We start from the raw sequence: 23,743 nt of genomic DNA, 5'->3' as shown, positions 1-23,743 counted from the left end.
TTCATATACTATTGTTGTATTAATTAATAGTTAGCTTTTATTTTAATATTTTTATTTAAGTTTTAGTAAATTTGTTATGGGCTTTTGTCATTTTTGTTTTTAATATTTGTTTTTATTTTTATTTCAGTTTTATGATTAGGAATTGTAGTACTTCATCTTGTTTATTTCAGTTAGTTGCCAAGGCAACATTTATAATTTTAGTTTTTCATCATATATTTTAATTTTAATTCAGCTATATTTCAGTAACTAAAACGATTTTTGTTTTGGTTTTAGCTAACAACACTGGTGTTGCATTGTGGGATACATTATTTCTCAGTGCTCTGCATTATACAGTACATTTTAGCAAATGTCACAAGGTGTAGAAGGTCATCTAGGTATTCTCTGCATAAAGAAAATTCAGTTATCATGCATGTTCGTGTGGATAGATGTGAGTATTTGATGCGTGTGTGTGTGTGTGTGTGTGTGTGTGTGTGTGTGTGTGTGTGTGTGTGTGTGTGTGTGTGTGTGTGTGTGTGTGTGTGTGTGTGTGTGTGTGTGTGTGTGTGTGTGTGTGTGTGTGTGTGTGTGTGTGTGTGTGTGTGTGTGTGTGTGTGTGTGTGTGTGTGTGTGTGTGTGTGTGTGTGTGTGTGTGTGTGTGTGTGTGTGTGTGTGTGTGTGTGTGTGTGTGTGTGTGTGTGTGTGTGTGTGTGTGTGTGTGTGTGTGTGTGTGGGTGGCCACGCAGAGACTGACTATTGTTTTTCTTTTACGTCAGCGGCCCCCTCCTTTAACAGGACATCTTCACGGCAAAAACGTAATTGTGAGTCACATGCAAGCACACACTTGACATGGTGAAGGGCTTTTATTCTATGCCAGACTTTTCCCGGCCTCAATTCCTATTGAAACCGAGCGGTGTGAATCACCCTCCTGCTAATTACACTCCCACATATTACAAACCCGTGATGAGCACAGACAGTTCACTCATGTAAATGAGATGCTGTTTGTTTGACACATTTATTTTCCCTTCATAAGATGAATCAAAAGCTTGATCAATCTGCCACATGTTGAATCATCCACCGGGGAGCTTGAATAAGTTATTAATTAAAACCTGCATTAACAGTTTTTAACATCTCACGCATACACAAACAAGCTGTTGTTAAACATAGTGATCTGCCTCACTGTACTGTCTACATAGGGTTTCTTCTAAGGCAGCATCCAAACCTAAAGGGAGCTTATAAGTGATTGATTTGGATCGCACTACATAGGCAGCACACGCGCCACAATTCGCAGTGATTCCGATGTAGTTTGGCGTTATGTGGACCATGTTTAATGAGTGTTGTCTTGTGCACGGTGGGTTTGGATTGCTTGAGAAGAGAACTACTATTGACCCTTTTGTGGCCTGCATGTTTTGAGGTGGCAGAACTGTCCTTTTTATTTGATTAATCAATCTGTTAATTTAACTTTCTTGAGGCACACCTTTGCATGAATGTTGTAGTAGTGCATGTGCTTAAAATGCTAAATATGTCAGTTTTCATTAAAGACAATTTCTTTTTCATTAGCACTTTACACAAGTTGAGTACACTGTATGTATAGATAGATAGATAGATAGATAGATAGATAGATAGATAGATAGATAGATAGATAGATAGATAGATAGATAGATAGATAGATAGATAGATAGATAGATAGATAGATAGATAGATAGATAGATAGATGGATGGATACAAAATTAATAAAATGTACACATTTTTCATTTAATAACATTTTTATTTATTTTATTATTTGTATTAATTATTTTATTACAATATATTCAACCTTTTTATTATTTTATTACAACACATTATTATTATTTAACCTTTTTAACCTAGAATTGTATTATTATAGTATTCTGTTGTTAAGATTATGTGACGGGTGACGACACATGACTATTTAAAAAAAATATGAATGAATTAATTTATTGTTTATTTATTTGGTCATGTGTCATCACGTAATCTTAACAACAGAATACTATAATAATAAAATTCTAGGTTAAAATGTTTAAATAATAATAATATATTGTAATAAAATTATAAAAAATAATAAAAAGGTTGAATAATAATATATTGTTATTATTTAAACTTTTTATCCTAGAATTGTATTATTATAGTATTCTGTTGTTAAGATTACGTGATGACGCATGACTATTTAAAAAATTATGAATTAATTAATTTATTGTTTATTTATTTATTTGGTCATTTTGTTTTTATTACTATATTATTATTATTATTATTTAACATTTTAATTCATGTAGAATTAAGATTACTTGATGTTTATTGCTAGAATTAACAATGACACAAATCTGTTTTAAAAATGTAGTTATGTAACATGGTTGCACAACTTCATAAAATATAGTTTTGCTAATAAATAGCATACATTTTATTGATTTTTTTTTTGTATCTTATTCTCTCAAAAATAGCAGTTAAAGAATTGAATTTAATGTTCCTAATCTGTTCTTACAATAATCAGTCCACTAATAGTTAATTTATTTTTTCTCTGTATTTTTTTTTTAATGTTTCTGTTCACTTTTCCTCTTTTTTTCTCTCTGTGTGCATCTTCACCCTTTATCCTCTCTTTTCTCAAACATTCTTTGGTCTCCATAGCGACAGATCAGCCGTGCTGCAAGGCTTTGTACGACTTTGATCCTGAGAACCACGGAGAGCTTGGCTTCAACGAGGGCGACGTCATCACGCTGACCAATCAGATCGACGAGAACTGGTACGAGGGAAGCCTGCGCGGACAGGCGGGACTGTTCCCCTGTAACTACGTGGAGGTGATGGTGCCCCTGCGGCACTGATCACACACACACACACACACACACACACACACACAGAAAACAGCACGAGAAAGTGCAATGTCAGGTACAGACAGACAGGGAAAAAGGGGAATATTTGTGACTTGTATTTCACTGTGAGCACTTTGACCTCCTGAAAGAGATACAGTATGTGTCTGGGTATTTTTTTACTTAGGGTTGAGGTCCAGCTTTGTATAACACTTCAATTCCCTAAAGTACAATAAACATCATTGAGAAGTATGTTAAAGATAAATCCGTTTTGGGAGTGTTCATTCTAGAGTCAAATGGATATTATTTTAATATCGGTTTCCTATAATGATGTTACTTGCTTACAAATGCACTCAGCTGCATCTTTACTGTGTAAGAAATGTCTCTTGTTGGTAATCACTGACCTCTAGTGGCCACGTAGGAGCTGCCGGTCAATCAGGGATCAGCTCTTTCTGACTGGCGAAAAGCTCAGCTATAAGAATAGAACTTATTTTATACTTCATAATGCAATTGTTACGGTCATGGTAATTCGTTTGATTCACATGAAAGATGAACTGACCCTTTCCCATTGGGTTTAGTTGTACTCGGTTTATTTTATTTATCTTAAAGGGATAGTTCACCCAAAAAATTAAAATCTGTCATTTACTCACCCTCAAGTTGTTCCAAACCTGTGGATTTCTTTCATCTGCTGAACCTAAAACAAGATCCTATGATACAAAACACTATGGAATCAATGGGGCCCATCAACTGATTGGTTTCCGACATTCTTCAAAATATCTTCTTTTGTGTTCGGCGGGAGAAAGAAACTCATACAGGTTTGAAACAACTTGAGGGTGAGTAAATAATGACAGAATTTTCCTTTTTGGGTGAACTATCCCTTTAAATGCTGTGTTCATTTGAGCTGTGCATTAATAATTGTGTCAGCATTGAGTTTAATGTTATGTTATGTTCATGCTAAACAAAAAGAGGTCATCCGTAAATTCAGAAAAGCCAAACTGTCTTTGCATGAGCATTAACAGAGATGGGTTCAGCTAAAAATAGAAATTAAGTTTCACCCTCATGTTGCTCCAAACACATTTAGTTTCATTACACTGAAAAGTCATAAGGTTTTGGAAGGACATATGAGGGTGAGTAAATAATTATAGAAAACTGTTCCTATAAATCCTCACTTCCTGCTTCCAAATTCTATTTATAAATGAGTACGGTATGTAAATCCAGCTGTTTGATGAACCAGAAGTACCAGTTTGTGCTTATGTAGACATTCGACAACAATCGTTTTTGCTTTTCTTTTCTTCTTTTTACACATGATTCCACCTCCTGATCTTTGCTATGGAAAAAGGAACCTTTACAAATCCTCTTCCGCACTGTACTGGTGTTTTCGAGAACCGTTTTGTAGGGAAGCCTCGTAGCGTTACTGCTTTATGAAATCCCTCTGATTACAGATATTACAGCTCCACGGGGATGTCGGGCTCTTGAAAGGGGAAATTAAGTGTGTGAAGCACTTTTTGTGATTCTGATGTTAAGCCCAGATTGTTTGTCTTCTGGGTTTATAATTTGATTTCCCTTTCTCGAAGAGGGAATTCAGAAGTTCCCTCTAACTAACCCTGGTTCAGTTTCTGTCTCTCAGGGAAAGGTATGTTTGCTTTAGGCCTACCGTACAGCTAAACTCATAGGGACGTATTCATATCATTCAACATGCGCAGAGCAAATTTCTCTGTAAAAACATTCTTGCACAAAGTGTTGACTTAAGACTGGATTTATAAACCGTTTTGCTCGTGAGTGTTAATGTCGCCGTGGATAAACTGTACCAAGCAAATGTTTACATGATATATCTTTGTATTTAAAGTCATTGTGGATTTTGTGTTAGTCTTTGCATTACAATAATGATATTATTAAATCCTTTGTAGAATACTTTATGATTTTGAATATATACTCTATAATCACTGCAAAAGTTGTAGTTAGACAACACAGTTGAACAGCTACGGAGCCCTTAAAGGGACATGGTGGTGGGAAAAATAGATGTGTTGCCTCGCAAAACTAGTGCATTCCCCCAAGAATTTTTTTTTTTTGTGAGCAAACAAGGAACGCAAAAGCATTGACGTATGATCTTTCCTCCAATCTCGTATCGTTTTCCATCACCATGTCCCTTCAGGGCCTCTGTAGAACATGCAATTAAATACTGCCACTTTTTTAAAGGACATGCTTAGGATGACAATGATGCTCAATAGTGTTTTAGATTGTATCTTTAAATACCATGCCAAATAAAGAGACTGGACCGGTTTAGATCATCTAGCATTTTCAGGGCATATTCTTATTGATCATATTTCAGATTTCTTTTCAACCCTAAACGGTTGCTGGAATCATGACGAGAGGCTGTGTCCACTGAAAACTGATCTGTCCAGAGTTACTGTAGTAAATCAGATCTGATTCAGAGCATATTGTTCATTGTTTTGCATCAGAATGCAGTAATATGTCAATGCATGTAATGTACTCTGGAGTGAACGTACCACTGTGTGTTCAGAAAGAGATAGAAGGCCAAAACATGACAAAATGATTTGAGCAGACCTCTTTCTCTTTTACGTGTGTGATTACATTTGAATTAGTCAGCGAATCTGACTTCATGGAAGTCAGGTAACCCCGAAACCATTATTGTGACCAGCTTTTGTAAAGTACTGAATAAACACATTGCTTTGCTCGCGTCTGTGTGTTTGGGGTGAGAGATTCTAGTCCTAGATCACATTTGAATCAGGTTCAGTCTTGCTCTGAGTTAACCCTATATTAGCTTGCACGTTTCTCAATGCTGCTCAGCATGCTTTCTGATGTTGCCCACACTACATTTAAAAGTAATATTTTATTATGGGTAGAATGTATTCTATATGTAATGGAAAACCTTGCTTGTGCCTCTTATTGTCCCTGGTAAACATTGTTAGGCCTCAAGTTTTACGACATTCATGTGTTTGAGAAAGAATGCTTCTTTGAATCAGTATTTCCTGCGTAATCCATTCGTGATTTATGTTTTGTTATAAAAATGTGCAGGGAACATTGTATATTTTTCATTTTAAATAAAGGTGGAAACTCTAGCTGTCTGTGTTTTCTTTAGGTCAGTGCTCGCTCGCTCTGAGCAGGTTTCTCTCACCGCTGAGTGTGAGAGTGAAATGAAAAGCACGGAGAGGATCACCGGACGCTTAGGAATCCAGGCGATTGTAAATTTCGTGTGAGGGCGAAACATTTCCTCACACAGATTCTGCATCATTGATCACGAATTCGCTGCATTGCCATAGAGAAAACTTGCTTGGTTTGTGTATTTTATGTACACTACCGTTCAAAGGTTTTTGAAAGTAGTCTCTTCTGCTCACCAAGGCTGCATTTATTTGATCAAAAATACAGTAATATTGACTAATGTTTAAATTTACATTTAAAATCACCATTTTCTATTTGAAAATATTGTAAAATGTAATTTATTCCTGTGATCAAAGCTGAATTTTCAGCATCATTACTCCAGTCTTCAGGGTCACATGATCCTTCAGAAATCATTCTAATATGCTGATTTGCTGCTCAAGAAACATTTCTGATTATCATCAATGTTGATAATATGACATATTTCAGCATTTATCTGAAAGTAACATTATACACTGCCATTCAAAAGTTTGGGGTCAGCAATCATTTTTTTGGAAAGAATTTTTTTTAATTAATTTTTATATTTTCACACAAAAAAGTACTTTTATTCTCGGCTGTTTTCAATAATAATAATCATGATAATAATAATGAATGGTTCTTGAGCAGCAAATTAGCATATTAGAATGATTTATTAAGGATCATGTGACACTGAAAACTGGAGTAATGATGCTGAAAATTCAGCTTTGATCACAGGAATAAATTACATTTTAAAATATATTCAAATATAAAAGTTATTTTAAAATTGTAATAATAATTCACAATATTACAGTTTTTACTATAATAATGTTTATATTATAAATATATTATATTTAAATTAATATTTAAATGCATTTGTAGTATGTATATTGATAATTTTTTATTATTTTTATTTATTATTCATAATAAAGGCTACTACTACAGCGTCAACTGAGTTACAATGGAATTAACTCTTCTCTTCGAAACAGACATCAATAAATGAACAGTATTATATTTATAACCTCACATGCTTTCCACAAAATAGGATTGTCCTGCCTACGGGCGCCTGCGGCTCATAATGTAATCCCAGATGCCACATTGACTCTCTCGGGTGTGTGTGTGTGTGTGTGTGTGTGTGTGTGTGTGTTGAGCCCCTGAATGCGTGTCAGTGACGAGATTCATCACGCATATCCAGTGCCATCCATCTCTCACCCAAAGAGGGCGTGTCGTTTCCCAGGCAGTAACATCATCCAGCGGCTCTTTGTCCCTCAGTGTGTGTGTGTGTGTGTGTGTGTGTGTGTATCAGTACCGGGCTGAGCTGCTCGAGTCATGGCGGCTGCGCCCGCGAACCCGCGCACCGGGACCCCGAAAGCGCAGCTGCCGCCCTGCTATTACGAGGGTTTCCTGGAGAAAAGAGGAACGAAAGAGAAGGTGAGCGGACATTATGACGTGTCAAATACTTTATATGATCATATCATCACGCGCAGCGGCATATGAGACGCATGGCACATGCATTATTACGCGCGTATTGTGTGGATATGGGCGAGGTTTGCATGGATCAGCTGTCTAAATATTATCAGTTTGCCATGTCAGCACTCAAATGTTGATTCTGCATTTTAATTGAACATAAATGGGTGAATGAGCTGACGTTGCTGCTGTGTGCCATGCGGTATGCCGCTGTCTGACAGCTCTATAAATGTCATAACTCATATTTGAGCTCTTATTTTGCCTGTTGTGTGCTTTAAATTCTCGGCAGCTGCTCTGGTAGTGGACACACCTTAATGCGGACCACATGCAGTCTAAAGTGTGTGATTAATATGATACAGCATCATTTCAATATGAATCATCAAGCATTCGTTCCCAGACACTAGCATCTCTTCGAATCACGTTATTATAATGGAGTTCACTGTTTTCTGCTGCTGACAGTTTAATGATGTCAAGTGGCATTTATACCACAGATTATTGAACATTCCAGTGTTTAGAGAGTCTTCGTCAGTTTTGCATGACTCTTATAGTGCACATTTGTGGATTCTGTTTTCATGCAACTTTGAGACACTAACTTTACAAATCTGGTTAATATATACTGCAGATTAGAAATGATTTACAAGCCAACCTTTGCATTCTATTTGCATTCTATACAAACCATACAAATATGCTTTCTAGATGTAATTATTTTCCATTGGTTGATATTTTAATATAAGTATGTTTCATTTATTATATTTTGATTTCTCTAAAAACAGTTTTTCGTAATATAAAATGAAGGTGTAACACTTTACTATAATGTTCATTAGTTAACATTAGTTACCTACTTTAGTTAACATGAACTAAGAATGAACAATACTTCTACTTTATTTATTAATCTTAGTTTGTTAATTACAACATTTAGTCATTATTAAAATCAAATGCTGTATTTGTTAACAGTTCGTGCCGTGAACTAACATGAACAAACTATGAACAGCTGAATTTTTATGAACTAACATTAATAAAGATTAATACATACTGTAATAAATGTATTCCTCATTGTCAATTCATGTTAGTTAATACATTAACTAATGTTAACTAATTAACCTTATTGTAAAGTGTTTCAAATGAAGGTATTTACTTGGGTAATACATACGTATGTTTACATGTACAAAATTAAAATATAATACATGTATATTTGTGCACTGTATTGTTATATTTATATGTGTGTGTGTGTGTGTGTGTATATACGTACACACACACACACACACATGTGTGTGCGCATATATGTGTACACAGAAATAAAACAAATATATATAACTAAAATATATAATACATTAGTGCTAAACTAAAATATTTTCCAAAGTAAAAACAAAAAAAGGTGACAAAGAGGCTCACATACACCATTCGTATATTCAGGAGGGAATATTCAGTGGGGTTCAGGTGCACAGTGTGTGACGGGGGTGTGTAGGGGGGTGGGTCTCAGATTTAGGACAGCTGAGCTCCGGGCCGGCGTGTGTGTGTGTGTGTGTGTGTGTGTGTGTGTGTGTGTGTGTGTGTGTGTGTGTGTGTGTGTGTGTGTGTGTGTGAAACCCATGCCCTGGGGAGAGCTGCCACTGAGATCAGGATTGAGCCAGACAGAGCAGAGAATTACAGACAGAAGAGTGGTAATCTATGCAGAGACGACTGCCATTTGCTTCACTGCCAGAGCATTACCACGTCAACATTGTGTGTTAGATCTCTGAATAGACATTTAACCTTCCTAAGTCCAGAGAGATGATTTACTGTCACTTTTGTGTCTTTATATATAGTACAATAAAGTCAAACTATTATGCATATTGAGTAATTGCTTTTGTTTTCTCTCGATGCAGGTGGCTCGTCGTTTATGGACCTGTTTATGTGGAAACACTTTATACTTCTTCAACAACTCTAAGGACACACATGTGAGTGACATATTCAGGGGTTTGCTACCCATACAGATGTATACAATCCTCTATCAATCCGTGGAGCATTAGGAGAGATCTAGAAGGACATTTTCTGCAAATCCCCTTCGAGTCCATCGTAACCTTATCATCTCCATAAGCGCTCTCAGCCGTGGGAGAGCAGATGGCAAGGAGGCAGACGAGTTTGATCAGACTCGACTTAATTGTGGTTTCAGTATTGATTTTCGCTCTGAACCCATCAAGATAGCAGTTTCAACCTCTATAACCTCAGCCAGGGGTGAGACGGTTGAGGGGAAAAAGAGAAAGTGACATGCAAAGTTTGCTGAAGAATCACACTGTGTGGGAACTTATACGTGCTCATGGAACGTGATCATGAACTCTGTGTGAAGAACAGACCCAAATTTATGCCTTCATCTACTGATCACATATACTTTTGGCAGACTCTTTTATCCAAAGTGTTGCATTTAAGGTTCACATTTGATCAGTTCTTGCTTTCCCTGGGATTCTGTTGTGTTATTCTGAGTTGTGTTTTTAATTTTAAAGGGATAGTTCACCTCAAAACTAAAATGTTATTACCATTTCCTTGTTACCTTGAATGTTACCGTCATGCCATTCCAAACGTGTATATCATTCTTCTTTGAAACACAAAATGAGATGTTAGGCAGAATGTCCGAGCTGGTGTTTTACAGTAAACACGGACTAAAATTCTTCTCAGATGGATTCATACACAGCTGTCGTATGGCTTCAGAAGCAGAGATGTGATTTTTACGTATTTGTATCATTTTTTTTTTTTATCATCCGTATTTTTCAACCTGAAAAGTGTGACCCATGTTTTTAAAGAATTAAAAAATGAAAGCGCTTTAGTTTAACACTTAAAAGCAAATAAATAAAGACAGCCATAAGTATTAGTACGGCAATTTACTGTTGTTCTGTTAAATAAGTTATTATTGTTTTATTATTATTATTGTTAAATAAAAAAAAATATTTTACAGTAAAATAGAATTATTGCAATAATATATTTATTTATTTGTGTATATATATATTATTATTTTTTTAAATAATAATACAAATATTTGTATTTTTAATAAGAATATTCAACATAAAAATATTTTATTATTGTTTAAAATGATAATTAAATCATTGACATTAGGCATTCTGCCAAAAATCATCTTTTTGTGTTTCACAGAAGTCAGTCTGGTTTGAGAAGGGATTTGTGGTTGAATTGTTCCTTTAAATGTCGCTCTGTATGTGTGTGTTTTCTAAATAGTATGTAGAGAAGTTGGATCTGAGTGGGTTTGTGTCTCTGATCGATGACCCAAGTCGTGATAGGAATCTGGAAGCAGCCAGATTGAACCTCCGCATGAAGGATGGAGAAATCAAGCTCACTGTGAGTATCAAATGTCTGTCAGCAAACACACATCTCACTCCCCTCATGCTCTTAATCTCGGCTCACACACACAGATCGCTCACAGAACGCCTGATCATGTATATTCTACACAGTGATGGGGGTGTAACGCATTACAAGTAATTCAAGTTATGTAATCAGATTACTTTTTTAAGTAACTAGAAAAGTAACGCATTACTTTTAAATTTACAACAAAATATCTGAGTTACTTTAATTTATTGACTGACAGCTCTATTGTCCCCATGTTGAGAGAAATCTTGAGTAACTGCAGAGGTGTTGTGTGTGTGTGTGCGCGCTGTGTAAACATGATGACAATTGTGATCTAGACTAAATGTGAGCAGGCATTTACTCATCTCACTTGCACAAATACAGATTCAGTATTTCTCAAAATGAATGAAAACTTAGAATATGATGCAAGCCTGCAATAATTTAATGTTAAATTACACATATACTTTGTATTTAGTATCACTTTATTAACCAATGTCTTTGAAGCTGACCTCCAATGATCCAATTCAACCGTACTAAGCAAAAATGACTTCAGATAAACATCACATTTGTGTTCAATTTATTTGTTTTTAATTGCGTAAGTAAGAGAGTTGAACTTTTTTCTCGTTTTTTCTCTTTTTTACTCTTTTCTTCTGCAATTCAGAATGGCAGCAGGCGTGAATTTGCATTTCCTTCAGCCTGAGGCTTATTCATTTTGACTTTTGGTGTGAAAGGGCCTTTACATTTGCCAAAAATAGAAACTTTGTTGTTGTTTTTAATTAAAAAACAAATATGCAAGCCAAGGCCAGATGAGAAAATGTAACGTAAAACATTACTTTCCATAAAAAGGAACTAATTAGTTACTTTTTAGGGAGTAACGCAATATTGTCATGCCTTACTTTTAAAAGTATCTTTCCCCAACACTGATCATACACTAAGGGTGTGTTCACACTTGTATTTCGGTTCTCTTGGTTGTATTGGTCCGGACCAATAAAGAAAATGATATGTTTATTTATAGCGAATCTACACGAATCTTAACGACTCTAAAGATACGAAACAAAAACCCCCGGCTTTTATAACATATTTTGCGTCGGAAATTACCGAACATCCAAAACAATGCTGTGTGATGCGTATGATGGTATTTTTACCTGCTGAGAACTCATGCAGGGTATCCGCGGGGTCTTGAAAAGTATTAAAAGGTGATAAATAAATTTTGGGAAAATTAAGACCCTTAAAAAGTCTTATCACGGCTTTATAATGTCTTACATTTTGAAAGTATTTTTTCTGAATTATCTGTCCAACAGTTTGAGTCCCAAAAACATCGTAAAAGTGTGTGAATTTAGTCATTTTTATTAAAAAAACTTTGCTTTGATTTACTATCCCAGCCTATTTGATTTTTTTTTTTATCAGAGTGGTCTATAGTCTTTATCACAAACTAAAACTGTTAAGTTAAAAGTATCACTGATGTAAATGGTTACAGCTTGAAGTGGCGGTGAGGTATTAAAAAATATTGAGAAGGTCTTGAAAAAGTCTTGAAAAGGTATTAAAATTAACTTCAAGATTCCTGCATATACCCTGTCATGAAGAGCTTATAAAATGTGTGGAGTCAAAACAGTGCCAGGAATTCCTTAGTTACACAGACACACACACACTGAAACGCATTTCCGACACCTTTACTGAACTGTAATGAGCATCCTGATGATGAGATGAACCAGGTATGTTGTTTAAGCATTCTTTCCATTTTAAGGTCGCATCTTGTGACACCACTTTTGGTCCGTGTTGCTATCATATTTCAATCGGGTCCACTTGTTCGGTGTGCACCAGGGATCGGATGCCAGCGTTTACACTTATTCACATGAACCACACTAACAAAGGAATCGCTCCAGGGTTTGTTTTAATCCAATCAAAACCTGTCAAGTGTGAACACACTCTAAAATGACAAGCGCTTCCTTGAAACATTAAGCTTGGACTCCCTATGAGACAGTCACGCTCCAAACGCACGTCTCAATCCCATCACACTCTGTTTTTCACTCTTTACAAACTTCTCCATACAGAATTTACCTTTCGAGACGCTATAGAGAGTTTTGGTTTCATGGACCATTATTGTATTCTTGTTTATGCTCAGCACATCTGATGCCAGTAATAACACTTCCAGGCAGCTCCAGGTCATATTATGGTCAGGTCAAAGACTAAACAGCACTTACTGTACAGCGTAGGATCACTATCAGACGTTGAATGTACTGTAGTCTTTGCTCAGGAAACTCTTGGTTTATTTTGCGCTGGGAATGAGGGTTGATCAGAGGTCTGCTAGAGAGATTGTTAAGAGATTACCTACAGAAAGAGGCAGAAAAACACTTTCCCCGACATTGACTATCACTGTACTTTGATACTTCCTCTTACAAAGCCAATACGCAGCCCTTCCATACCTCAAAGAAATGCATAAATAAAAGTTCTGTGAAAATTGAATTCACAAATACTAATGTCTTGTTGGTTTCCTCATTTGTAAGTCATCTTGGATGATCAATAAATGTAATCGAGATCTAATTGGCTGTGAGATACTATATGACTGTAACGTAATGCAGTAGTGTAAGGAATTATAGTTAGTTAATAATATAATTAATGCCAATATGTCTCTCTCTTTCCTCTTAGGCACCAAATCTCGAGGCACGTGAGCTGTGGAAAGGATTTCTCTACTCTGTCGTAGATGTGAGTTCAATCAAATGAGTATTTGTTTTTTTTATAACAGAACTTAACATATGTTCTTTAGTGGGAATGCTGGCTTAACGCTAGTGGATTTTCTAGTGCTATTGTGTGCAGGTCAATAAACACTTACAGCTCCTCCTGCACAGCAATGAATTTGGATCAGACTTTTTTTTCTTTCTTTTTTTTTGCACACAGTCTTGAATAATATTTCTGTTCTGAGCTGGTTAAGATCTGAGACCTTTGAACTGCAGGAGGGTTTGAGATTTATGACCAGTTTCCAAGAATGCAGCTGATACTGTTGTTTCTTTCAGTTTGGGATGGATTTGGTGGTTTTTTTTTTTTTTTTTTTTGAAAGAAATTAATACTTTTATTCACCAGGGATGCATTCAGTTGTACAAAAGTGACAATAAAGACATTTTTAATGTTTCAAAAAAAAAAAAAAAAAGGTTTTCACAAAAATGTTAAGCAGCACAAATGCATGTGTCAAAGTTGATAATAATAATAATAATACATGTTTTTTGAACATTAAATCAGCATTTTAGAATGATTTCTGAAATATCATGTGACACTGAAGACTGGAGTAATGATGCTGAAAGTTCAGCTTTGATCACAGGAAAAAATGACATTTTAACATATATTCAGAAAAAAACAGTTATTTTAAATAGTAATAATATGATTACTATTATAACACAATATTACTGTTATTGATTAAAATTCTGTAGATGCAGCCTTGTGAGATTTTCAAAAACATTTAAATATTGTACTGACCTCAAACTTTTAAATGCTAGTTTATATCTAATAACAATTATGGAAATTGTATGACATCAAATAAGATGTACGACAATTTTAATGATTGTTTACATAATGTTAATTCAAAATTCACTTGTTCACTCCACAATGGAAAATCTAACTGACAGTCCAGTTGCACTGTTTATTGACACTGCGGTTGCACATCATTGTGATGTGTGTTTAACAATTAAACCACTTTATTTGGACTTTAGACAACCAATAGAGTTGATGTAACAAAAGGAAAATAAAACAGGATTATAATGGGCTATTAGATATTAGATTATTTTAGACTATCTATAATTTGTTCAAATTAATATTGTTGAAAGATTTTCTTAATAGCTTAAATGTTTTTTCAGAATTTCATTGAATATAATCTGTTTTATAATTAAGGGTGTGTTCACAATTGGCCGGTTTGGTTCGATAGAAACAAACACTGGTGTGATAACTCTGTTAAGCCCCTTTCACACAGCGCTTTGAACCCGGCAAATTGCCAGAGTGCTTTCTGTGTGAACGCAAACACGACCCGGGATTGATGCTGGTGTTGTGCCGAATTTCGACCCCCGCCAAATTATTACCCCCCTAGCATTGGTAGGTTTAGGATTAGTTTTGGGGGAGGGGTTAGGATTAGGGGCGGGGTTGGGATTAGGCAATCAGGTACTGACTTCAACGAGGGGGGTAATACCGGCAAATCACTGGCAGTGTGAATGAAGCAAAACCCGGGTCAAATCCCGGGTCACTTTATCCGTGTATTTTCCGGAATCTCTGTGTGAAAGGGGCTTTAGTGTGGTTCATTTGAATCATGAACAGACTGAGACCTCTGAAAAGGCACACAGTCATTATTTTGGATGTTCGGTTGCAAAATATACATCATAGGCTACACGCTGTTTTTTTTTTTTTATCTTTAGTTTCGGTGTTAAAAATGACAGTGTGAACGCTAAGTGAACCAGGACTAAATGTATCACTTTCTTTTTTGGACCAAAAATAACCAAGAGAATCGAACTACTAGTGTGAACTCACCCTCGAACAGTTTTAGTTGGATGTTAGTCATGCAATAAAGTAAATGTGCCATGATCAGGTCTTATAAAAAGTATTTATCACCGTCAAATCCACTGGCTTTACATCAATCCCGTTTAAAACAACACCCTGAAACACCTCCCCCTCGTTTCTTTAGTGATGCTGCTCGCATGTTTTCATAGATAAAGGGATCAGAGTCCCTGTGCACTATGGCCGGTGTATTTACCCGTGCAAATTAGAGTGACATATGCTTTGCGTTTGATTCCAGCTGGCCGTGCCCACGACTCTCACCCTCCTGCCCGGGCAGCTGCACATGCTGAAGGAGGTCGTGGAGAAAGAAAAAATGCGTCGAAAGGCACGTGCGTCTTCCAGAGCCCCCTCATCCCCCCTCTCGCTCCCGCTGGTGGGGGAAATACCTGCGTGAGTTTCTGTTTATCTGAGCGAGTGTGTTTGTGGAGAGGGTCTGAGATGACATTCTTGAACGTCTCTGTGTTTATCCATTGCTAAAACATCAGTGTTTCTATTGCCCTTTTAGTGTTACTTTTGTGAACGATTTTTGCCTACGTGATAAAAACCGACAAAAATATTTAATAGATTTACACTGTGACCTAGCCAGGAATAAAAATAAACAATAAAAACGATCTCTTCCGTGTGATTCTCAGAACTACAAAATGTTCCAAACTAGACGTTTTAGTGTTTATACAGTGTTTATATCATTATTTGTATATTTTATGAGGTATAGCCTATGCAGTGTTTGATGTGTTATTCATAACTTCTCATCCATTGCCATTCTGTATTTGCTACTGCCGTTAACATGTTCTTATTAGAAGTGACACTAAGGTTTCAGTTCTTATTAGGCATTACAAAACAACTTTTTATTTTTAGCCTTTCTGGACATTTTTAGACTTGATATTGTTGACAGGAATTGGATTAAAAGCACAAACCTTTACCAAAATCTTCTACTTATTTAACCGATGTGAATTCTTAGTGTATACTTGAGACAAATATGTTCTTGTGTGTGTTATTTGGCAGGTGTTTCAGGCCTGTTTCTCGAACTGAAGCTGAGGTGCTGTTAGAAAGACATCCGGACTGTGGGAACATGCTACTCAGACCGGGCCGGGACGGATCTTCACTCGCTGTCACCACACGACAAGACCTGAACGGGTAAAAACACTGAAACTCTCTCTCTTTTCATTTATTACTGTGAGAGCAAACCTTAACCTACAAAAATACACTTGTTCCAAGCTCTGCTCTGAAACTTAGTGAGCCTCCTTGTTGTCTACTGTTTACATTGCTTATAAATCAGCATCCTAAACCAGATGGAACATCATAAGTGAATTATTAGAGATATTTATAGACAGCAGCTCTGCACACTAAACACAAATAGTGCTCATCATGAAGTGTAGCGCACAGGAGACTAGACTCTTAATTCCAATTGAGCATAAAATATACAAAGCATTTGCACATATCAGTGGAAAAACATTCACTACTGAATTAATTATACATTGTTTGACCTAATATGGCATCTTGAATTTGTTCCACTGATTGTTTTCTTGAGACCATTTCATCGTAAGGGGCCATTGTGACATCATCAGTGGATTTCATTATGACGTCCTAAATAGACATAACTGAATTTTCCCTGTGTTTACTTATTATACATTATACAATTTCATTATGAACTCATAAACGCACATTATGACTGAATTTTCCCTTGGTTTATTTATTTTGATGTCATCACTGGATTTTATGATTTCCTCATAGGACTGCACATACTTTATACATCAATGTGTGCTAGTCACTTAGTGAATGCTTTTATCCAGATCAATATACAGTACAACCGGTCTATTTTCACTCCAGTTTCTTTAGACTAAGCAAGTGTGTGTGTGTGTGTGTGTGTGTGTGTGTGTGTGTGTGTGTGTGTGTGTGTGTGTGTGTGTGTGTGTGTGTGTGTGTGTGTGTGTGTGTGTGTGTGTGTGTGTGTGTGTGTGTGTGTGTGTGTGTGTGTGTGTGTGTGTGTGTGTGTGTGTGTGTGTGTGTGTGTGTGTGTGTGTGTGTGTGTGTGTGTGTGTGTGTGTGTGTGTGTGAGACAATCACTGGAATTCCACTTAAATTCAATGGATTCATTCACTATGACACTGGATCAGTGTTACTTTAGTATCATTTATTTAATAATATAGTATTTAATAATATTTAGATTTAGCTTTTATTTTCAGTTTTCATTTCAAATTTCGTTTGTTCTAGTCATTTGGTTATGGGCTTTTGTCGTTTTTCCTATGCTTTTAATATTTTTATTTAGAATTAATTATGTTTCAGTTTTAGTCATTTTAGTACTACACCTTATTTTAGATTTTTCCAAGGCAACATTTCTAAGTTTTTAATTTAATTATTTATATTATATATATTTTTTTCAATTAACGAAAAATGTATTTATTTGTAGTGTCAGTTAACAAACACACTGCACTATGTCATTATAAACGGCCTAATATGATTAAAGTCGGCTCACTAGTGTTTACAGAGCTGTTGTGTTGTCTTTTTTCAGCTCAGTGTTCAGGCATTACAGAGTGACACAGAAGCAGCAGGGTGGTTACATCATCGACGTGGAAAACCCAGTATGTGAAAATGACTTTCTCAATTAAGGGGAAAACATCAACCTTGGGGAAATCTCACTCCTCCTCTTATTGTTTGGCCTCTTCCTCCAGATCCCCTGTCCCACACTGCATGATGTCATCAATGCACTCGTGGAAAAAACGGCCGGGACTCTTCAGCCCTTCATATTAGAGGAGCCTTATGAGGAGAACATCAGTATGTCACAAACACGATGTTAAACTGGGCCATAACACGACACTTAGTTTGCTTTGCACTGAACTCATCATCTGCATTTCCTTTTCCTGTAGCGTTTGTGTCATCCAATGATGAGAATGGAGAGCGAACCCTGCACTGTGCTCCCACTGGACCTCTCTCTCGAGCTCCATCACTGCCCCGGAAACAAGGTACCACACATCTCATGCTTCACACAATGACATCTGCTGCTGTTTAGGTCATAGCCATAGGTTCAAACCCAACGTGTTATTATCCAGATATTTTTGGGCACTTTTATAATAAATCATTTGTTATATCAGCTACAATGCCCCTGCCAAACAACACGCAGGAACAGTTGCACTTGGATTCTGTAGTGAATCTTGCTGCAAAAGTATGAAACAAGTCTCAATCTGTGTGTTTGAGCAATTCGTGGCTTGCAGGAATTGCATTACACTGTGAAAAGTTTGAGAAAATGCTGGCTATGTGTGAACACTAGATCTAGGACAGCACATACTTTATACAGTACGTCAATGTGTACTAGTAATTTAGTGAATGCTTTTATTCAGATCAATATACAGTATACCCGGTCTATTTTCACTCCAGTTTCTCTTGACTAAGTGAGAGTATGTGTGTTCGTTCAGTAGGTACAGACAGATGGACGCTGCGGTCACAGACGAGATCTCCCAGTCCCTCATCACGATCCTTTTCCCCATCTGGCTCTCCGTCCAACTCCATGAGAAGACTGGTTCTGTCTCCCTCACCTCTCTCTCAGAGTAAGAGCTCAAGGCACTTTTAACCCCTCCAAAGAACTTGTTTTGGGTTCTGAATTTTATTGTATTTTTCTATAAATTGACTTGAACAGTAAGAAACAATTTCAATAATATGAAATAATCTCAATAATATAATTATTAATTATAACTTTTAGTATTATTATTTAGGTATTTTGATTTTTTAAATATTTGTATATATATATATATATATATATAGTTTGAGGATGATAAGATTTATTTTCTTTTATTCAACAAGGATACATTAAATTGATCAGAAATTACATTAGAGAGATTTATTAACACAATATTTCTATTTCAAATAAATGTCTTCTTTTGAACTTTCTATTCATCAAAGAATTGTAATATATTTGATGGTTTCCAAAAAAACGGTTTCTTGAGCAGCAAATCAACATATTACAATGATTTCTGAAGGATCATGTGACACTAAAGACTGGAGTAATAATGCTGAAAATTCAGCTTTGATCACAGAAACAAATTATATTTGAAAACATATTGAAACAGTTATTTTAAATTGCAATATTTTTTCACAATATTACTGTTTTACTGTATTTTGATCAATAAAAATGCAGCCTCTGTGAGCTTAAGAGACTTCTTTAAGCATTTAAAAAAAAAAAAAACCATCAAACTTTTGAACAGTAGTGTATATTTTTCCCCCTATGTGCATTCGATTCTCTGGGACCCCAAACATACAGAAAGTAAAATCAGCATGAGGGTTAAAATATGACTGGATATTTAATAAATGACTAGGAAATTCTCTTCCCTTCAGGCCTCACAGACGAGCTTAAACAGAAGCTGGAGAAGAGACGGACTAGTCAAGATTGATTTCCTCCTCATTTCTGCCCACCCTTCGCCGTCTCAATCTTCCAGTGCCTTCCAATAAAGACTGATGTCCTGTTGAAGGAACAAGGACTCCCTGTAATCGACATTCTTCCCTCAGCGTGACGTCTTAAACAATGCCACTTTATTAATAACACGAGAGCCGAAGTCCACCAGCTTGTCCTGCCTCTCATGATAAGGCTGTCACACAATGTCGCGTGTTCCTTTGAGATTACAGAAAATTAAAAAGGGAAAATCTGAGCCAATATTCTTTATATCTCTTTCTCTCTCTCTATTTAATTAATAAGATCTTTAAACTCCGGTTTGTAATGACAAAACCATGAGCCAAGAGGACATTTCCACACATTTAAGAAAGAAGCACATCAAACTGGTCTTACAATAAAGGACTTAATCAAGCACCTACTGTGAACTGGATCTATATGCTCAGATGAATGTGAATATGGTGTTGTTCGGGGCAGGGTCCAAAATTAGCACGTCCCATTACCAAATGCAAATATAAATTGGGCAAATATGTATTGCTTTTAAAGATATAGGCCTAAATTGAATCAGTTCATGCATTCCCTGGGAATCAAACTCATGACCTTGGCATTGCTAGCACTGTTTGAGCTTCAGTAATGGAAATAAAAACAGAAATATGATCATAATACATTAATGTAACATAATACATTATTTAAATCGAATTGTAAAACTGACCCCAATTTTTTTTTTTTTTTCAGTAATGTCAAGTCAGTACTTGACATTACTGAAAATAAAAAAAATAAAAAAATTATATACATTATGTATATAATGTAGTTTCATGTCCAGTAAGAAATATGGCCTTAGATTTTGAGAGGAGTGGCAAAAGTTAATTTTTGACCCTGCTTCCGAGTGTCTCTGTAGAGTGTCATGTTTTGAAATTTGAATGACGCTTTTTTTTGGACACATTTGCAGGAGAAACAACCCGTATGAGGCAGGATTTTGCTAAATAAAAAAAAGGTATTTGAATATAAAGTACAATTCAGCCTTCTAGAAGCGAGTATGGTTTGTAAGCGTTTAGGGATAGGTTGTGAAATGGTTGCATTTGTGTTCCTGATTAACCAACTGTCATATCGGTTTTATGAACATGCATGGTGCTACTGTGACTTTGTAGATATCTGTTTTCATGTGATGTTAAAATAATTTCTTGTTATTTATAACTGTGATATGTATGGGAATTAAAGGGAAGGTTTTATACAATTTATCCGCTGTTATAGTTTTACATTCGACTACATGGACTGCGTCTGTCCTTAATTGTCCGCGGCATTATTTTAATGCTAATGCCGGTTAGAAGAACAGCTCATTGCCGCCATCTTGCCACTGAAAACGGTATAACAGTTTTGACAAAAAGGAGGACTTCAGCAAGGATTCAAATTCAATGGTGAGGATAAACCTTTCGATGCATTACTAGAATTTCAAGAGCGTCTAGTTAAGCACGAGTAAAAACATTTGCAAAAGAACTTGATCAAAAGAAAGTGTTGTTTCTGGGATAAATGTTTCTAATGGGCTACTTATTCAAGTAAATGATAAAACACCTTAAACTCAGATTAATATAACTCGTGTCCATGTAACGTTATTTATTTATTTGGTATGGCCTAGCAGCGGTTAAGGGTTAATGACTGACCACCAGGAGGCGCTATTAACTAACTTTTACCTCATCATTTCGTTCCCTTCAAAGTTTCTAACACACAAATGTAATTGCATTGATTCAACTGTTAGTTGTAGTTGGATGCTAAATAAAGTCTATATTTAACACTGAACATGCCGATGCATCGCCGGCGCTTCAATTTAGGATTTAAATAATTTCAGTTGTTAAAAGGTTACCAAACACTTCCAAATCCGTTTTTAAATCAGACATTGCAATATCAGCCTTGATTCGATTTGCAAAATGAACACAACATTCAATGATTCAGCTATGTTGATTCACCCGGCCGCGAGTAAACGTTGAAATGAATGCTGGATAATCGTGTAGGGTTAGCCCTATTTGTGTAACGTTAACGTACAGGTTTTACTTGTGAGGGCCAGATTTTAAAATGTCCTCAAATACAGTTAAACATACTGGTAAAACAGTAAAACATATGGTTTAGCTGGTATAACCTCCATATTAAAATCCAACATACATTGCCAACAGAACAAGTTCATCCGGATTATGTCAAGTTATTGTGAACATTCAAATTGAAACAATTTGTCATTATGGACATTAAAAACAGTTTAGATTAAAGCACAAGTTCCGATGACTCTTACAAAGATGCTGAGGTGAGACCGTACGTCTTGTTTTTTTCTTCAGTATGAATGAAAAAATGTGTTTTGAAACTGTTGTATATCTGAGAAAATCAAAACATTGGTTTCTCTTTTGTTTACTACAGCAGCAAACTTGGTTTTCTTGAAAATCATCGTTGAGAGCACAATAGGCTCTCCTACAAACACACTCACACACGCACTCACGCTGACACTTGTAGTGACTTGTTGAGATTGAAGAGCTTCTAAAAGCATGTTTTTTCTCTCTCTTTTCTCTCCAGCAGAAGAATGCCTTTGACTCCACGCTGCAGGATCTGAGAAGTTTAATGCTCTTTCACACAGGGCAGCAGACACCATGAGCTCCATTCACTGCAGAGCCACGACTCGCAACATACTTTCTGCTGTCTCTGGCACTTAGACCACATTGATTTGTTTTCTATGGGAGGACTGGAGCAGTGTTTGTGTGTGTGAAGAGGAGCCACTCATGCGAGCACAGGAGAACTGAGAAACTAACTGAATTTGTTGCATGGTGAGTTGATCCTCTCACACATTTCTCAACAATTTCCACAAAACTTATTTTCAGAGGAACTGAGACCAAAACTGTTATGTAAGGGAAACAGCTGATTTGTTTACACTCGTGTAAGAGGTAACTGTATAGGCTATAGCTTTATTGAAATTTACAAAAGACATATGTCAACTGTTTTAGTTCTAGTTAACAACAATAATGTGAATATCTCTGTACAGTACTCACAAGAATACCGTGGTATTACCATCATGGTATTGTCCAAAAAAGGTATTTGAATGGAAATACTACAATGCAATTTGCCAGTTTTGTCTACATTCTGGTCATAAAGAAGCTTTATATAATTGTAAAGTATACACATTTTATAATATTTCAATCTAATATGCAAATTCAAATCAACTGCATTTACAGGCCAATTCCCAAAACGTGTAAAAACTGTGGGTCTGTCATGCTATCAAAGCATTGCAGCATTGTCTCAACCATTGGTGTGAGTTTTGGGGCGGTGCGACCTTTGTTTGTTCGAACAATGGCAGAGACAGGGAAATACTTGGGGAAACTTGTTTAAAACGGGTTAGCGTTAAAAGTCCATAGATATCGCCTTCATGTTGTTAACACTAGCGGATACGATGAGGCCTTTTTCTCTGTTTGTTCATGTGACATTCGACATACACTAAAATATACAAGTTGGAAAGTTTGAGTTAAATAATTTGCAAGAGCATAATTATAAACACGTTAATTACTCACCCTCATGTCGTTACAAACTCATAAGAATTTCGTTCACATTTCGAACAGAATGAAAATCTTTTTGATGAAATCTGAGAGATTTCTGTCCCTCGATATACAGCTACCCAACTACCACTTTTACGCTTTAAAAATTTCATAAAGAGATCGTAAAACTAATCCATAAGAATTGAGCGGTTTAGTCAAAATTTTCTTTCTATTGCTTTATATGATAAACAGATTTAATTTAGGCTTTTATTCACATATAAACATTCATCAACACACATCAGTTGTTGTAAACGCAAGCTCAAGCATATTCGCTTGATGTGCGAGAACCAATGAGGTTCATTCTCCTGTTACGCAGCACAATTGAGCTTCAGCAAGAACCAATGAATGAGGTTTGTCATATAAAGCGATCGAGTCTCTTCAGAAAATTTGGACTAAACCGTTCGATTCATCTGGATTAGTTTTTTGATCTCTTTTAGAAGCGTCGAAGTGATAGTTGCGTAGCTGTCAATGGAGGAACAGAAAATGATAAGTGATATCACACGCGAGTCACGCGGATATAAAGGAATAAGGACATTTAATTCAAC

The 23,743-nt window shown here is 36.0% G+C and overlaps 2 protein-coding genes across 3 annotated transcripts in view; both read left to right on the top strand.

Moving 5' to 3' along the window:
- Positions 1-3,060, top strand: part of sh3gl1a (SH3-domain GRB2-like 1a) — a 28,040-nt gene extending 24,980 nt beyond the window's left edge. Inside the window, exons 9-10 of one of the 2 annotated variants that reach the window (XM_056253448.1) lie at positions 753-797; positions 2,617-3,060. In XM_056253448.1, coding sequence (XP_056109423.1) covers positions 753-797; positions 2,617-2,810 — 239 coding nt within the window. In that variant the 3' untranslated portion in view covers positions 2,811-3,060. The remainder of the gene's footprint in view (positions 1-752; positions 798-2,616) is intronic. The other variant, XM_056253449.1, reaches the window with a different exon arrangement.
- A 4,043-nt stretch (positions 3,061-7,103) lies between these two features.
- On the top strand, positions 7,104-19,899 carry stap2a (signal transducing adaptor family member 2a). Its single transcript, XM_056253450.1, has 11 exons — positions 7,104-7,358; positions 9,260-9,331; positions 10,599-10,718; positions 13,371-13,427; positions 15,496-15,647; positions 16,260-16,391; positions 17,767-17,836; positions 17,927-18,029; positions 18,122-18,217; positions 18,668-18,799; positions 19,584-19,899. The coding sequence occupies exons 1-11, from the start codon at positions 7,257-7,259 to the stop codon at positions 19,637-19,639; spliced, it is 1,092 nt and encodes a 363-aa protein (XP_056109425.1). The 5' UTR covers positions 7,104-7,256; the 3' UTR covers positions 19,640-19,899.
- Positions 19,900-23,743: the final 3,844 nt, after the last annotated feature.

Source organism: Rhinichthys klamathensis, unplaced genomic scaffold, assembly GCF_029890125.1.
Source record: "Rhinichthys klamathensis goyatoka isolate OS25496 unplaced genomic scaffold, OSU_Roscu_1.1 h1tg000105l_1, whole genome shotgun sequence".
In the NCBI taxonomy this organism is placed as follows: Eukaryota; Metazoa; Chordata; class Actinopteri; order Cypriniformes; family Leuciscidae; genus Rhinichthys; species Rhinichthys klamathensis.
Note: the sequence above shows the minus strand (reverse complement) of the source record. Positions and strands in the feature narration are given on the sequence as shown.

Coding starts and splice junctions, on each gene's coding strand:
- stap2a (XM_056253450.1), top strand. CDS start 7,257: ATGGCGGCTGCGCCCGCGAACCCGCGCACCGGGACCCCGAAAGCGCAG. Junction 10,719..13,370: donor ATGGAGAAATCAAGCTCACT/GTGAGTATCAAA, acceptor CTTTCCTCTTAG/GCACCAAATCTCGAGGCACG. Junction 16,392..17,766: donor ACACGACAAGACCTGAACGG/GTAAAAACACTG, acceptor GTCTTTTTTCAG/CTCAGTGTTCAGGCATTACA.